The 14,703-nt window shown below is 37.8% G+C and overlaps 2 protein-coding genes across 5 annotated transcripts; one reads left to right on the forward strand and one right to left on the reverse strand.

Moving 5' to 3' along the window:
• Positions 1 to 570: 570 nt before the first annotated feature.
• LOC103995606 (phosphoglycerate kinase 3, cytosolic) lies at positions 571 to 4,547 on the forward strand. Its single transcript, XM_009416227.3, has 6 exons — positions 571 to 925; positions 2,454 to 2,531; positions 2,620 to 2,880; positions 3,146 to 3,463; positions 3,923 to 4,081; positions 4,158 to 4,547. Exons 1-6 carry the CDS (start codon positions 731 to 733, stop codon positions 4,350 to 4,352), a joined length of 1,206 nt encoding a protein of 401 aa, XP_009414502.2. The 5' UTR covers positions 571 to 730; the 3' UTR covers positions 4,353 to 4,547.
• Positions 4,548 to 4,928: 381 nt separating this feature from the next.
• On the reverse strand, positions 4,929 to 14,527 carry LOC135585825 (probable protein S-acyltransferase 19). 4 transcript variants are annotated; one of them, XM_065123166.1, is made up of 10 exons: positions 13,814 to 14,242; positions 13,044 to 13,128; positions 11,827 to 11,940; positions 11,326 to 11,730; positions 8,027 to 8,095; positions 7,872 to 7,943; positions 7,625 to 7,753; positions 6,823 to 6,903; positions 6,554 to 6,751; positions 4,929 to 6,303 (listed from the first exon to the last, which is right to left on the reverse strand). In XM_065123166.1, exons 1-10 carry the CDS (start codon positions 13,843 to 13,845, stop codon positions 5,326 to 5,328), a joined length of 2,163 nt encoding a protein of 720 aa, XP_064979238.1. In that variant the 5' UTR covers positions 13,846 to 14,242; the 3' UTR covers positions 4,929 to 5,325. The 4 variants fall into 4 exon arrangements, with proteins under 4 accessions (XP_064979238.1, XP_018685966.2, XP_064979240.1 ...); XM_018830421.2 differs by lacking the exons at positions 13,044 to 13,128; positions 13,814 to 14,242 and adding an exon at positions 14,447 to 14,527; XM_065123168.1 differs by lacking the exons at positions 13,044 to 13,128; positions 13,814 to 14,242 and adding an exon at positions 14,267 to 14,394.
• Positions 14,528 to 14,703: the final 176 nt, after the last annotated feature.

A 14,703-nucleotide genomic window follows, 5' to 3' on the forward strand; every position in this document is an offset into this window, starting at 1 on the left:
AAATAGAAACCAACTTGCCCTTTGCTTCTCAAGAACAATAGAAACAGGGATTTTTATGATTTGTGTTGAATCCAACTTAAATAGCCCATGGATTTGTGTTTTTGATGTGGGAGAGAATTGCTATCCTGAATTGATTGGTGAAATTTCTACACCCAATTATGATTATTATTTTTCAATATTGATATTATATTACTATCATTATATATTAATTATTCTTATTGAATGACCACAGGTCTTGTAGAATCCGTTCACCGACTTCGCCATCACTACGAACACCGACTCGGCTACCTTTCTTACGGTTGGAGGCAATATTGGGGCCACGCGGGCCCCATTCGACATTGCAGCAAACAGAACGCAGTTTGCGGAGAGGGTACGTTTTCCGGTAAGAAAGAGTGTTCCTTTTAACACATACAATTTATGGCGAGAATCCATGAGCGCAGAGATCACGCGCGAGTCGTTGGCCGTCCGATCCTCCACTCGATAAATCTTGACCGTCGAATGGATGCCCCAATACAGCGGGCAAAGCCACGGCGGTCCGCCGAAAGCCACAAAGGCGCATAAAAGACGAGAATATTCGCGGAGCGCACGTTAGCACGCGCCTCTAAACCGACGCACTTCTCCTCTTTAAACCCTTCACTGAGCTCCACTTGCCTCCATCGATCGATTCGTCTCCTCCTCCGCCTCCTTCGATCGATTACTTGGTTCTTTCGGTGACTAATTTGGTGGAGAAATGGCGACGAAGAGGAGCGTGGGTGATCTCAAGGGAGACGACCTCAAGGGGAAGAGGGTGTTCGTGCGGGTGGATCTCAACGTGCCGTTGGATGACAACCTGAAGATCACCGATGACACCCGCGTCCGTGCCGCCGTGCCGACCATAAAGTATCTGTTGGAGCACGGCGCCAGGGTCATCCTCTGCAGCCATCTGGTCGTCCTCTACCCCTTGATCCACTCCTGTGCTCCCCGATTAGGCCTTTTATTAGGGCTATCATTTATCCGGTCTATCTCGTACTTAGTTTATTATTTCCCTTTTTTGGTGGTTGATTGTTTGGATTTCGGCTAATTTCCGTGGTTGTGTGTTCTAGTTTTATCTGAATCGAAACTTCCTCCTGAATAAATCAAAAAGGCATATATCTCAGTGTGTGATTTGTTGTTAGATTCTTGAAGTTCGGACCTTTCTGGTTTTCTCTTGTTAATGGGATAACTTTTTATATATATATAATCTGCTGCTTTGTGTAATTTTGATACCTCTTTCTGAATTTTTTTTCTCTTGTTTAATATGATAGTTTCATTTCCAAGAATGTGATTTGCCGTTAGTATCTGAAAGCTTTGTTCTTTCTGTTTTTCTCTTGTTTAATTTGAGATTTATGTTTCTGAGCGTGTAAGTTGCTATTGGCCTCTAAAAATTGTAATCCTTTAGGAGGACGAACAAAATATACCTGTATCATACCTGTATGACTTTTATAAATCCCTAAGCAACAAAATCAAGATTTCTATTTTGTGTTCATGTTGGTTAAGAAGAAAAATGTTGCCTTACTCATGTATAAATTGATGACAACATCATCTTTCTTTTTTCATTTCTTTTTAAGTTGCTCGTAAATCCAAATTGTATCATGGCAATTGGCATACAAGAACTGCCTAATTTAGTGGCTATCATATCCACAGTGTACATTTGGTACTGCTATTAACATGACATGAGCAGGTGTGTTCTATAACAGAGAGGATCTGGAAAGTTGGGTCCTAGTAGTTGTTGTTTATTGGGACACCTTGCACGATAGAGATGCATATGGAATAGCTGTTCCTTCAAGCAACTTCCCAGTGACTGCACCTGTAGCTTAGCTTAAAGTTTGTCATTATCATTTCTTTTCATGCTACCATCGACAACAATGTCACTTATCGACTTATTTGATTCCCACAACATCACTCCTGGATTTCATGGTATATCAAGCTGTCCTTTTGGTCAATGCAATGAACAAAATATAGCATCAGAAAATCCTGATTAATTGTTGAGGTTAGATTGAGTATGCTTCTTTTTGGTGGTGTGCAAAAGGCTCATGCATGTGTTTTTCACTTGAAAAAATCCCTGGTTTTCTTACATTAGCTCTTGTGAGATGAAGTTTATTAATGCCACTCTTTTATTGTATACTAAATTCACAAATTTTATCTTTTTGACCAAATCTTCTTTTTTATCATGATGTTAGCTTTCTTTTTCTGATATTTTTATTTCCTTTTTCATGTGTTCATGTTGGTTAAATATTTCATGCAGTATTTCATGAATGATCTGATTGCTTTCGAACTCGTTGGGTCATGTGCCTGACACGACAGACCTGCTCCAGTGTTTGCATGATTCATTCTTCTTTTACTTCTATGAACCATTCCTACTTATTTCAAAGACTTCACCCAATTTCTTTGGCAGAAGATCAGTATGGAACTGATGGCATGGTATCACTTTTCAGGGCCGCCCTAAAGGTGTCACCCCAAAATACAGCCTGAAACCTCTTGTGCCACGGCTCTCTGATCTTCTTGGTGTTAATGTATGTATGATTGTGTTTTTAGCTAAGTCCCTTTTAAATTTAAGTACTCTTGGACTAAATTTTTTTTGAGATCTAATTACTTATGTAGGTTGAGATGGCTGATGACTGTATTGGTGAGGAAGTTGAGAAGATTGTGGCTGCTTTACCAGATGGAGGTGTTCTACTTCTTGAGAATGTCAGATTCTACAGAGAAGAAGAAAAGAATGGCCCAGAGTTTGCTAAGAAGTTAGCATCTCTGGCTGACCTCTATGTCAATGATGCCTTTGGGACAGCTCACAGGGCTCATGCTTCCACTGAGGGAGTTGCCAAATTCTTGAAGCCAGCTGTTGCTGGCTTTCTGATGCAGAAGGTATTTGCTCATTTCACAGTGTAATGTACCATAAGATTATTTAAATTGTGTGCATTAAGTTCCAGACACTTTTTGACAGTTTGTAACTAATTCTGTCATGTCACTTGTGATTGGACCATTCTTGCTTTTGTTTCTACTAAATAACTAGACACTACAGTTTTCTCTTATCATGGAAAAATGTGCTATATGGTTATATATTTTCTAGGATATTTGTTGTTTATCAAGTTTTAGCCTAACACTGAAGATAAGCTTTTTCTCCTTTCAGGAGCTTGATTACCTTGTTGGAGCTGTAGGAAACCCCAAGAGACCATTTGCTGCCATTGTTGGTGGCTCTAAGGTTTCAACCAAAATTGGGGTGATAGAATCACTGTTGAGTAAGGTGGATATCCTCCTTCTAGGTGGAGGAATGATATTCACATTTTACAAGGCACAAGGATACTCGGTTGGATCATCTCTTGTGGAGGAAGACAAGCTTGATCTTGCAACCTCACTTCTCGAGAAAGCAAAGTCTAAAGGTGTTTCTCTACTGTTACCGACTGATGTGCTAATAGCTGACAAGTTTGCTGCAGATGCAAATAGCATGGTATGTCCATCTGCCTTTTGGATAAATTGAGCAATTTTTGTGATGCATAACTCACTTATTAGGTATGTGGAGATAACTAATAAACTAATAGTGATTAGAAATCCAGCATTTGACTTAGTTTTAAGTGGATCTAGTCCATTTTGTAAATCTTTTTTTCTCTAGACTTTCTTATAGTAGGGTAGGCCATACTTTTATTTGGGAAGAGACCAAGGAAAATGGAAATGTGTGACCGGTACCCATGTCAGTGTTTGGAAACCTTTGGAGTCCAAGTGGAAGCCACAGTGACACAGATTAACAGGAAACTGTGGGGTTTACTTAATTGTTACTTAGTATGTTTTGTTGTGTGAACCTCAACGTTCACATTGACAACGTTAGGATTGATGAATATAGTTTCAACTATGTGGCATTTTAGTTTTATACTGTATAAATTCTAGTCTGACACTTTTCTCATTCCATCAGGTTGTACCAGCTTCTGGCATCCCTGATGGATGGATGGGTCTTGATATTGGTCCCGACTCCATCAAGACATTCAGTGAATCCCTGGATACCACCAAGACCATCATATGGAATGGACCCATGGGGGTATTTGAATTTGAGAAGTTTGCAGGTGGAACTGAGGTAAGTAAAACAAGTATATCAATGCTTGCAGGTTATTTTGTTTGGACATTTAAGTATGAATTACTTCTATGCACAGGCAATCGCAAAGAAACTGGCTGAGTTGAGTGCATCTGGGGTCACAACCATCATTGGTGGTGGTGATTCAGTGGCTGCCGTAGAGAAAGTGGGGCTTGCCGACAAGATGAGCCACATTTCGACTGGTGGCGGTGCTAGCTTGGAGCTGCTAGAGGGCAAGCCTCTGCCAGGTGTTCTTGCTCTTGATGATGCCTGAATGCAATGTTAATGCAATGTTAAATAGACTTAGCTCTATTCTGGAGTGAGTTGATCTTGCTGGAGTTGTTGTACCTTCAAATTTTCTCCTCAGTTTTGTAGATGTGTTCAATAAATTTGTTTCCCTAAGATTTGGGATGAACAGCCTATGATCAAACATTTTAAAATTTACCAGTGATGCTGTGGCTTTCTTTGACAGGAATGATTTCTCTGTGGCTCTTGAATTATTTTTGTTCTCTATGACAGGTAAAAACTTGTGTTGAGTGATGCTGTGGCTTCCTTTGAGAGGATTTTCTCTGTGGCTCTTGAATTCTATTTATCCTTTATGACAGGTAAACTCTGGTAAGGCAATTGAGCAACAAAACAATACACAGGTCCTGTGTGTTATATCAACAATTATCCACAACTAACAGATGACAGGTAAACTCTGGTAAGTCAATTGAGCAACAAAACAATACACAGGTCTTGTGTGTTATATCAACAGTTATCCATGACTAACAGAATCTATAAACCCAATATTTCTCTTGAAAGTGCTAAAGCTTGCCCAGAATTCCAAAGTCTTAATGACTTGCAAAGATATGGAAAAGAGAGTTTCTATTTCCAAACATTAAAAACTGATGTTGCAGTTCTTCTAAGCCAATTGTGTCAGGAAAAAGAAAGAACAGCTACTGAACATTGTCAAAGACAAAACATACATCAGAACAACATAGTTCTTGGAGAAAATTACATCTGGTGACTTATCTACAGAGATTCTCTGATAAAATAAGAAGCTCCAACACAAGGTAGCAATGTGGGAGAACTTGGACATAATGGGAATCATTCTTATGTTTGCTTTGCCTCTATTAATGCAGAGGTAAGCTTTGCGAAAGCAAGTCATTGCTCAGCATCACCTCAAGATACTGGAATGCAGATCTCAAGTACCAACTCGGATGTTTCCGGGATGGCGAACCCAAAGGGAAAGAGAAGAGGAGGAATCACTTGGTTGGAAGATTCTTCTGGAAAGCTCCAGGAGCAAACACAGGGAACGAGTCGACTGCTTGTCCCCTCTCTCTTCCACCACGATTCGTATTTGATGCCCTCTCAGTTTCCGGCCACATTCTGGTGCTGCTGTCGCTTTGCTTAGTGTCTTTAGCTGGAGCATTAAGAAGAGGACCACCAAAGAATATTGACTGCCCACTGTATGTTAATCTCTCTTGTGCCAGTATAGGAGGCACCACGGACGAAGAAGCCTTTGGTTGAGAAGCCCTTCTTTCAAAAGCACAAGCTTCTGCAGAAGAATTAACCAAGGGAACCCGAGAAGTCCTAGCTGGGACATCCATAGTATTGTCAATTCGATTAGTTCCTGGTACCGAGACATAGCGGCCGGCTTCTTGATCCCAGACAACAGAAACTTTTTTATTCTCCCTAACAATTGCAGTGGCAGTTTGGAACATTGTGTTGGTATGTTGGCTAGTTTGAGGCTGACCTCTCGCAGCAAATGGTGGAGGTCGATCAGGAAGAGGATGCGGCAAAGGAAGTGAGTTGAGGGCAACAGATTCATGAATGTGAACTGGACTGCTCATGCTGCTTGCACTCTGAGTTCGGGTCTCATAGTCATCCTTGCTAGTGAGACTTTGCACATAAGAACTTCTTAGAGGAGATAATTTCAGTTCCCCTCTTGATTCTCTGGTAGCACTATAATCCATGCTTAGACTGCTCCTACCACTTGCATTTCCGCTGGAACTTAAATCAACATCAGGAACACGATGAGCATCTATGGGCCGAAGGACTGAAGAGGATGCCCTGGCTTTGGCCGCCGCTTTTATCGCCTCATTAGAGTCCAATTTGGCAAGCTTCCATGCACTGATCTTAACAGCCTTTTTGGACTTATTTGCTCTTTCCGCATACCCAGTTGCATCTGGATCTATAGTTGATGGTACCATCCCAGGTTCCAAGTGTGGAATTATCTCATCCTGTTATAGAAATATAATGATGCGTGTACTGAGCAAGAACATTTTAGATTAATGACGCCGAGGCAAATTCTGGTCTGCTTTTGGGTTTATTAAATTTAAGCATGCACAGGCAACCAAGTATAATGGAGAAGTAACCTTGATAAAGCTCTACTGATATCATCTTATAAGAAGCCTTATTTGAGTTACATTGTTTGGCTTACTACAAGTATTATTAATTATAGCAGTAGTATGAAAATTGAATGAAGCTTACCTGGTGATCGACAAAGACCCTTGGAGGAGTGCACCATACGCCTTTGTACTGAATACTGATAGAACTTCCAACACTCAAGCCTGTTGTTGCAGAATTAGTTGGGGAGTAAAGAAGGTTAGGCACTTCTTCATCGGCTGATGCTGGAGGTGCCTCACTCATTGCTCTCATAGCCACAACATACTCATAGGTTGTGATTCCCTGTTAAAGGGAGGAAGGATAAAGCACTTGCTAAATGGAGAATCTGAATGGCTGTTTGTTTGAGGACAAACCTTTTTTATCAGTATCATGTGGAAAAAGAACAATTCTCCCAAAGGTATGCATGCCACTATTGACACTGCGGTACAAATAGCCTAGAAAACCAAAGTTAGCAAAAGTTTCCATGACCAGAGATGTTTTGTTTTTACTGGTTTCAACCTGAATGTTTTTGCTTGTAGAAATAGAACTGCCCCCGAAAGAAATGCTTCCAAAGCAGAAAAATAATAACATTATGTAAGTACTAAAATCTCGCTAATGAAATTCCAAATTCAATCAATGTTATAAAATGCATTGCCCATAATACATTTGCAAAGTGACAATACAAAGAGAAGGCAGGAACTTTCATGCCAAATTGGACACTTCATTTCTGACAGGATGGCAATGCCCAACAAATTACTATGGGCAAATAGTAGAACCAGGAACGTGATATATGTTTTCTAGCTCTTTGCAAAAAAGAGAAAATTATCAGAGACCCACCTAAATTCTCCAAGACTCGGCCAACATAAAAAATGCATATCAAGAACCTCAACACACAATGGAATTATAGATGCTGTATCAAGAAAGGAAACAAGGTAGTGAACAAGAGGATTGTCTAAAAAGATTATGAAGTATAAGTTTGAATCGGAACATGTTCCTGCTTAAGGTTATGGAGGTTCATAACACAGGGCATATGAGAGGGAAGGAAGGGGGTCTTGTCTGCTTTCAGTTTTTCTTTTTTAAATGAAAAAACTGGGGCCTTTTTGAGAAAAAAATTCCCGCAAGATTTGAAGAAAAAATATTGTTTGTGGAACAATGACTTTGATATACTAAACTTACCACAACACTTGCGAATGGAACTCGAGAAAAACCATTTCCAAGCTTTTCCTCAATGTTGTTCTCCATGTTCTTTTTATCAACGAAGCAAAGTATAAGAACAGCAATACCAACTCCACACTCGATTGCAAGCTGGTAAATGACAACAACAAAATTAAGAGATAAGAAGTGTTGGAATTGCCTAAACTTCCTGCATATTTATTCACAGAACAAATATTACAAAATCAAAGTGCCAACATGTGATACATACCCAAACAAGACTCGTGGCCATAAGAGCTATAAAGCTGACATAATTTTTTCTTCCCACACAATTATTAAGCCACTGTAAATAAATGAAATCCACATGTCAAAGAACATTTGGTATACAACAAAGAACATGAAGGAAAATATTTCAAGACAAGGTACCCGACAATGATGATCAAATCCATCCACACATTTATCACAACTTCTACAATGCTTACTGTATTTGCGCACCTGCGGGGTAAAAGAGTTCACCAAATGATGATGTTAAAACGAGACCCAAATTTAAATGATCATGTATCTTTAAGCAGAAATAAGAAACAGTTCTGCAACATTACCCAGTCAATGGACAAACCAGATATTCAGATTAAAAGCTTATAACAATGGATGAAAAACAGGAGCCAATGCTACAGAAGTATAGATAAACCATGTGACTGACTGCAGATAGTTGGGACCTTATGTTGTCAATTGAAGTTCCAAATGAATAAAAAAAATTAAGAAAAACAAATATTTGTTCATTTTCACTCGACACTTAAGTACGTACATGCAACCTCCTACCCAACAGAAAATGGGAAAAGAAAAATCATGTTCATGCCCTAACCTACACATTCATTTCATAAAGACCAAACATAACACCTCCCAAGATCAAATTTGTATCCAACCAATGTAGTATTAGCTAATGAGAACCTCTGTAAAAAGTTTTGAGTGATCTAAGCTACAATATTTTGAACCTTACGAAGCTATTGCCATGTTCAAACATACAACAACAACAACAACAAAGCCAGAAGTTCCAACTATTTAGAGTCAGCTACACGGATCTTTTGCTACCATTGAAATCTGTAAAAAACCATATGTTTAGTTAAGTTTATATTACTTAAATCTTTATTTATAGTTTCTATTAAAGTCTTTTTAGGTCTTTCTTTACCTCTCCTCATACTACTAACATTAATTATTTCACATTCTCTGACTACACTATATTAAACAATTTTCTCTTATCTTATCCTTTATCGAAATGATACTTAATTGTTCACGAATAAAAGTAATTTTTTTTTATCTTTCCTAATAACTCCACACATCCATCTCAACGTTCTCATCTTGACAACACAAACTTTTTGTATATATTTTTTATTAACTGTCCAACACTCAGATCCATAAAACATTTGTTGGTCTTATAATTATCTTATAAAATTTTTCTTTTAATCTCAAAGGTATCTGATGATCACAAAAGATTCCTAACGCTCCTCACCATTTTAACGATCTTGTTTTTCCTCTATAAATAATATCTTCATTGATCTCTCCATCTTGTTGAATAATTGATCCAAGGTACCTAAAACTTTTACTTAAAGAGACTTCTTGTCCATCCAATTTAGTTATATTCTCTGGTTTATTTCTAGAATCACTGAAATCATATTTTATATATTAAGTTTTAGTCCTACCTAATCTAAAATCAGTAGTTTCTAAGGGTTGCCTTTATAGCTCAAGTTTATGATTAATTCCACTTATGCTCTCATCAACTAAGATAATATCATCAACAAATAACATACACAAGAGAGGTTTATCATGTAAGTAACTACTAAGTTCATTCATTATCAATGTGAAAAGGTAGGGATTTAATATGGATCATTGGTATAATCCTATCCTAATAAGAAACTCACTAGACACACTCCCTATAGTTCTAACATTAATAGCTACATTATCATACATATCTTTAATAATATCAATATAATTAGTGAATATATCTTTTTTTCTAAAACCCACCATTATAAATCTCTAGGAATCTATTATAGGCTTTCTCTAAGTCAATAAAAATCATATGTAAATCTTTCTCTTTCTTCATATACTTTTTCATTAATTGTCTTAATAAATAAATAACTTCTATGGTTGATCTTCCAAGCATAAAATTAAATTGATTTTTGGTGATATTTATTTCAAGCTATATCTTACTTTCGATAACTCTCCCCAAAGTTTCATAATATGACTCATGATTTTAATTTCTCTAAATTTGAATAATTTTGTATCTCACCCTTATTTTTATAAATTGATACTAAAAAACTCTTTCTCCGTTCATTAGACATCCTTCCAAATCTCATGATTTTGTTAAATAACCTAGTTAACTAACCTATTTCCTTGTCTCCTAGACTTTTCTAGACCTCAATAGGGAAACCATCAGACCCCACACTCTTAAATATTTTCATCTTCTTTAATACATCTTTTACTTAATTAGCCCTAATTTTATAAATAAATCTGAGTATTAAATCTACCACTATTATTTATCGTTAAATCTAAGTCTTGTGTGGAATATTTATTAAATAATTTATAAAAATATTTTTTTCATCTTTCCTTAATCTCATTATCATTTACAAGTATTTTTTAATCCTTACCTTTAATGCATCTAATATTACCTAAATCCTTACACTTTCTTTCCTTAACTTTAGCAATTTGACATATATCTTTTTCGTCATCTTTAGTTGTAATTTATTATAAAAATTATCATAAGCTTTATATCTTGCAAAACAAATCGCTTTTTTAACCTCTTTATTATATTCTATATATCTTTTAATTTTTTTCTCATTTATATAATTTTATCAATCTTAAAGCATGATCTTTTAGTAAAAATTATTTTTTGAACTTCCTCGCACCACCACCAATTCTCTCTCAGGGTTACATCTCTACCTTTAGTTTCACCAAGAATCTTCTTTATTAAGCTCCTAATCCTATTGGCCATCATAGTCCAAATAATATTATCCTCATCTAAGTTCCAAGTCGTCTCTCTTTTCATCTTATTCTTAAAAATGTTTACATTTTCATCTTTAAATGTTCGAACATGGTACATTTATATACAAACTTGTGATCAACTGTTTCTTCCACCCCTTCTTGATAGTTGATACTATGGTTTGTGCCGACATACCGTGTGTTGGTATACCGCCACACAACAGACTCATACTGGTCCAGCCATAGACCAGCATGACCCCAGTACCTGAAATGTCAATCCTAGACTTATCCAACTGAGCCGTACCTTATCAAGCACCACTCACCCTCACAACAATCTTGCATCCAGAATTTGTAAAGAAGAAATCAGCAGCATGTCCGATTTTCCTCCTTTTTAGCTTCCCCTACTACTTGACTATAAGCATACACAAGGTGTGCGTTCCTAATGCAGACAAGGAATTTTTGCGGAGGAGATTTTAAGCTGGCATGGTAGGAGAAATTTTATGAAAGAATCAATAACATAATATCAATTTCATGCAGGATAAAGTCTAATTTAATATTCAAAACAATCTAATTTAATATTCAAAACAATCTTTATGCTCTGAAATCACAAATGTCAGGCACTCTTCTTTATTTGAGAAAAATGCTTAAGTATGTAGTTTCCGATCATACTTATCTCCAAAACTGATGCAGGAAAGAAAGAACTGGATAATTTGAGTAGCAATGTTCTACATTTTATTATCAAGAAACTATACCTCAGAATTGCACAATGTACAAAATAAAGCATCTTCGCCACCAGCTTGTTCCTCAGTGTCTTCAAGTTTGCGGCAATCTTCTTTAACAAACAATGCACACATAAATCCTCCAATGCTGCAGCAAGCTGAACTTTGTCTTTGTGGACGAGTTGACATATTTATAGTTGCATCTTCAATGGCTGAAACTTTTCTATTAGAACCATCTAGGGAGCTCCTACATGCGGATGTTGGGGAAGAATGTGCTCCACTTGCATTGTTTTCATGGTTAGAAGGTAAGGTTCCGTTGGGCATTCCAGGTTTTTTGTTCCGTTGATGTTTGAATTCATTGTCAAACTTTGACATAATTCCAGGATCAGCAGGGTTTATGCGGGTACAGCGTACATAAAGTATAAAAACCGCAATTGCCTGAATTATAATGATAAGGAACAATGAGTCCACATTACTAGAATCAGAATCCACATTTGCAATAATATTATCATGGGATAAGAAGAGATTACTTACCACAGGAGTGTAAACAGCAACTGATGCATATTCAAAAATGTGTTTACCAAGGAAAGGTGCAAAGAAGGCATAGAATGCGACAACCAAAAGGAAGAACACTGTTATGGCAACAACCTACGAAAGAGGATATAAGAGAATCATTACTAGTGTGAAAAAGTAATTACAAATTAAATTGCAAGTTAATGCATCATAACAAAATCATTTAAGCTACTTTTAGTTGGACTAAATTGATGAAAATCAATCAGGCGCATAAGAAGTAAATAAAATGCAAGAGGCGAAATAAAGACTCCACAAGCATCAAAAACCTGAATTATACATCTCAACGAGGTTTGTGCACTAGATTGTCCTATTCTAAGCAAAGGAAAGCCATGTCTCTTTAACCATGACTCTATCAACGAGGTTTGACAACATGAAGGTACGACTTACAGATCAAGAGGAGCTATAGAGATCAATGATTGCATTTTATAGTCTGACAATCAACTAGACAAATTAATGTCCTGTTTCCTTGTTGGGCAGCAGAAGTGAAGCCAGTATTTGGTAATAGCCATTTCAAGTAGCATTAATCCAATTTTCATAACTTGCAAACAAAAATGTTTGGAATTTGGATATCGCTTACAACTTCCAAAGCCGAATAGCACAGATAAATAACCACAGTTAAAACATAATGCTGGTTAGAATATCTAGTGACTCATCTCTTCTGCTGTTTCATTAGACAGCAAGATATGAAAACATGGGTCCACCAGATGTGGAGTAAGCATGCAACACAGGAGCAAAATTCTAACAAGCAAGCATCTAAGTGAAAAGTGATTGGGTTGGGGAGGCCTAAATCTGTCCCTTCCAATTTTGAGAAAATTGATAGGAGCATGCTAAATTCTGGGAGATTGTGTCATGCTCACAGACACCTCGGCATCACTGTTCAAACTGCATTCTCCTACCTCCCCAGAGTTATTCAGGACAACATCAGGAGATGGGACAAAGGACTCTTAGGAATATCTTCAAGCACTCAGCTGAGGTGGGGGCTGAATTCTATCAGCTTCAAAGGGACACATCCAGGGTTCTGGTCGAGGGACACATCCATCATCAAAAACAACAAGTATAAGTCTTACGAGTAATGATCAATCTTGACATCAACTTATCTTGGTATATGTTAAGAAAAAAAACAAATAATAAGCACATTCATCAAAATGCATATTAATCAGTGAGGATTAAGGTCATACACATTCGTAGAAATTAGAGCCAACATTGATTCTGAACTCAAACTGTTTGAAAAATGTCAAATGCAGAAAGGTCCAAGATTGATTTCTGCAGAACTAAACGACAACATCAATGAAAATACAACATAATTAAATAATCAACTGGAAGATTTCACAGGGTCAACCCCATCAGAAGTTTGTCAACCTATTATTGAATATTAAAGCACGAGCCTCTTCGATGTCATAGCACAGCCCATTGATCCGGTTGCATCGGAAGAACAATGAAAAAATATATATACAAACAGAAATTAGGATTTCCACAAGAAGAAAAGCAAGACAAAATAGGAGGCGGCGCAGACAGAAGAAGACACAAAAGGAAAGAATGTCAACCAGATAATTAGACAACTGTCAGCTTAAGCAAGACTATACTATCTTAGCATTGACAGGGCCCAATTTAACCTGAAGACAGAGTAAAGCTCGGGAATGGATGTGTATGCAGATTTACTACAGAATTTAGCGGAAACACGCAGCACAAGCTTCCAGATCCATATGCTCGGGAAAAGAACAAAACAACAGCCAAGACGCCAACTTGGAGCGCGTGCGAGAATGCTCAAGAATAACAAAAGAAACCTAGAAATGAGATCAACCCTCCTTTATCCAAGAACTCAAAAGAAAAGGGCACCAAGAAGGGTTTTTGGAAGACTGCAGCCCTTCTCGAGCCATATTCCAGAGAATCTGGAGGGCCAAGCGAACCCAAAAATGCAAAGCAGGGAGCGTTTGGAACGAGGAGGCACCTGAAAGGTATGAGCAGGGAGCTGCCACCCATGGCGTCTCACCATGATCGAAGAGAAGTGCTACTAACTCGCAGATACAACCCACCTGAGATCGCTTGCACACAGAGAGACACACAGATACAGAGAGACGCCACAGAGGAAAGAATGGGTTTTTTCCTTCCCTTTTCTGAGGGAAATATAAGTGGTTTAGGTGGACAGAAGGCTAGAGGAAAAGAACAAAACGAAACAGCCTCCTCCTCCAGACTCGCAAGAGACTCGCAAGGAAGGGTTTGGGCCTCCAAGATGAAGTCTTCTGGGGCACGACCAGTACACGGTTTTCGCAAGGAAATAAAAAGATGTTCTTTTTCCCCTCTCTCTCTCTCTCTCTTGTCTCTCTCGGTATGGGCCTCAAAGCTGAAATCTTTTTGGGCATGAACAATTCGTACTGCAAAGAAATAAAAAGATGGCCTTTACCCCTCTCTCTCTCTCTTCTCTCACGAATGGTTGCGCAGTCTAAAACCTGTGGGTTGGGCGTGCAAGCTGAATCTACTATGACGAACCATGGCAGAATTCATTGTGGAAGAAGACTTTGAAAGGGCTATTTTGGTTTTCAGCAATGATTATAAATATGCTGGCAATTAATTGAAGACTAACCAAATTTGTGTTGCTAAGAGAAGAGCACCTGCACCTTCCCAGTAGTCCTTGATACGATACTTGCATATATTTGGATGCTTCTGCTCCACAAAAACTAGGTGGCAGAGGTCACCATTGCATTAAAACCAATTGTATTGATTCATATCATGAGAGAGACTGGATAAAGACTCATATGAGGCAGACAAAGTTTCTGTGGCTGGTCGGGCTTGATGACCCAAATATATGCAGATGAAGTGAAACACATTTAAGAGCCAGAA

This window comes from Musa acuminata, chromosome BXJ2-8 (genome assembly GCF_036884655.1).
Source record: "Musa acuminata AAA Group cultivar baxijiao chromosome BXJ2-8, Cavendish_Baxijiao_AAA, whole genome shotgun sequence".
Taxonomy (NCBI): domain Eukaryota; kingdom Viridiplantae; phylum Streptophyta; class Magnoliopsida; order Zingiberales; family Musaceae; genus Musa; species Musa acuminata.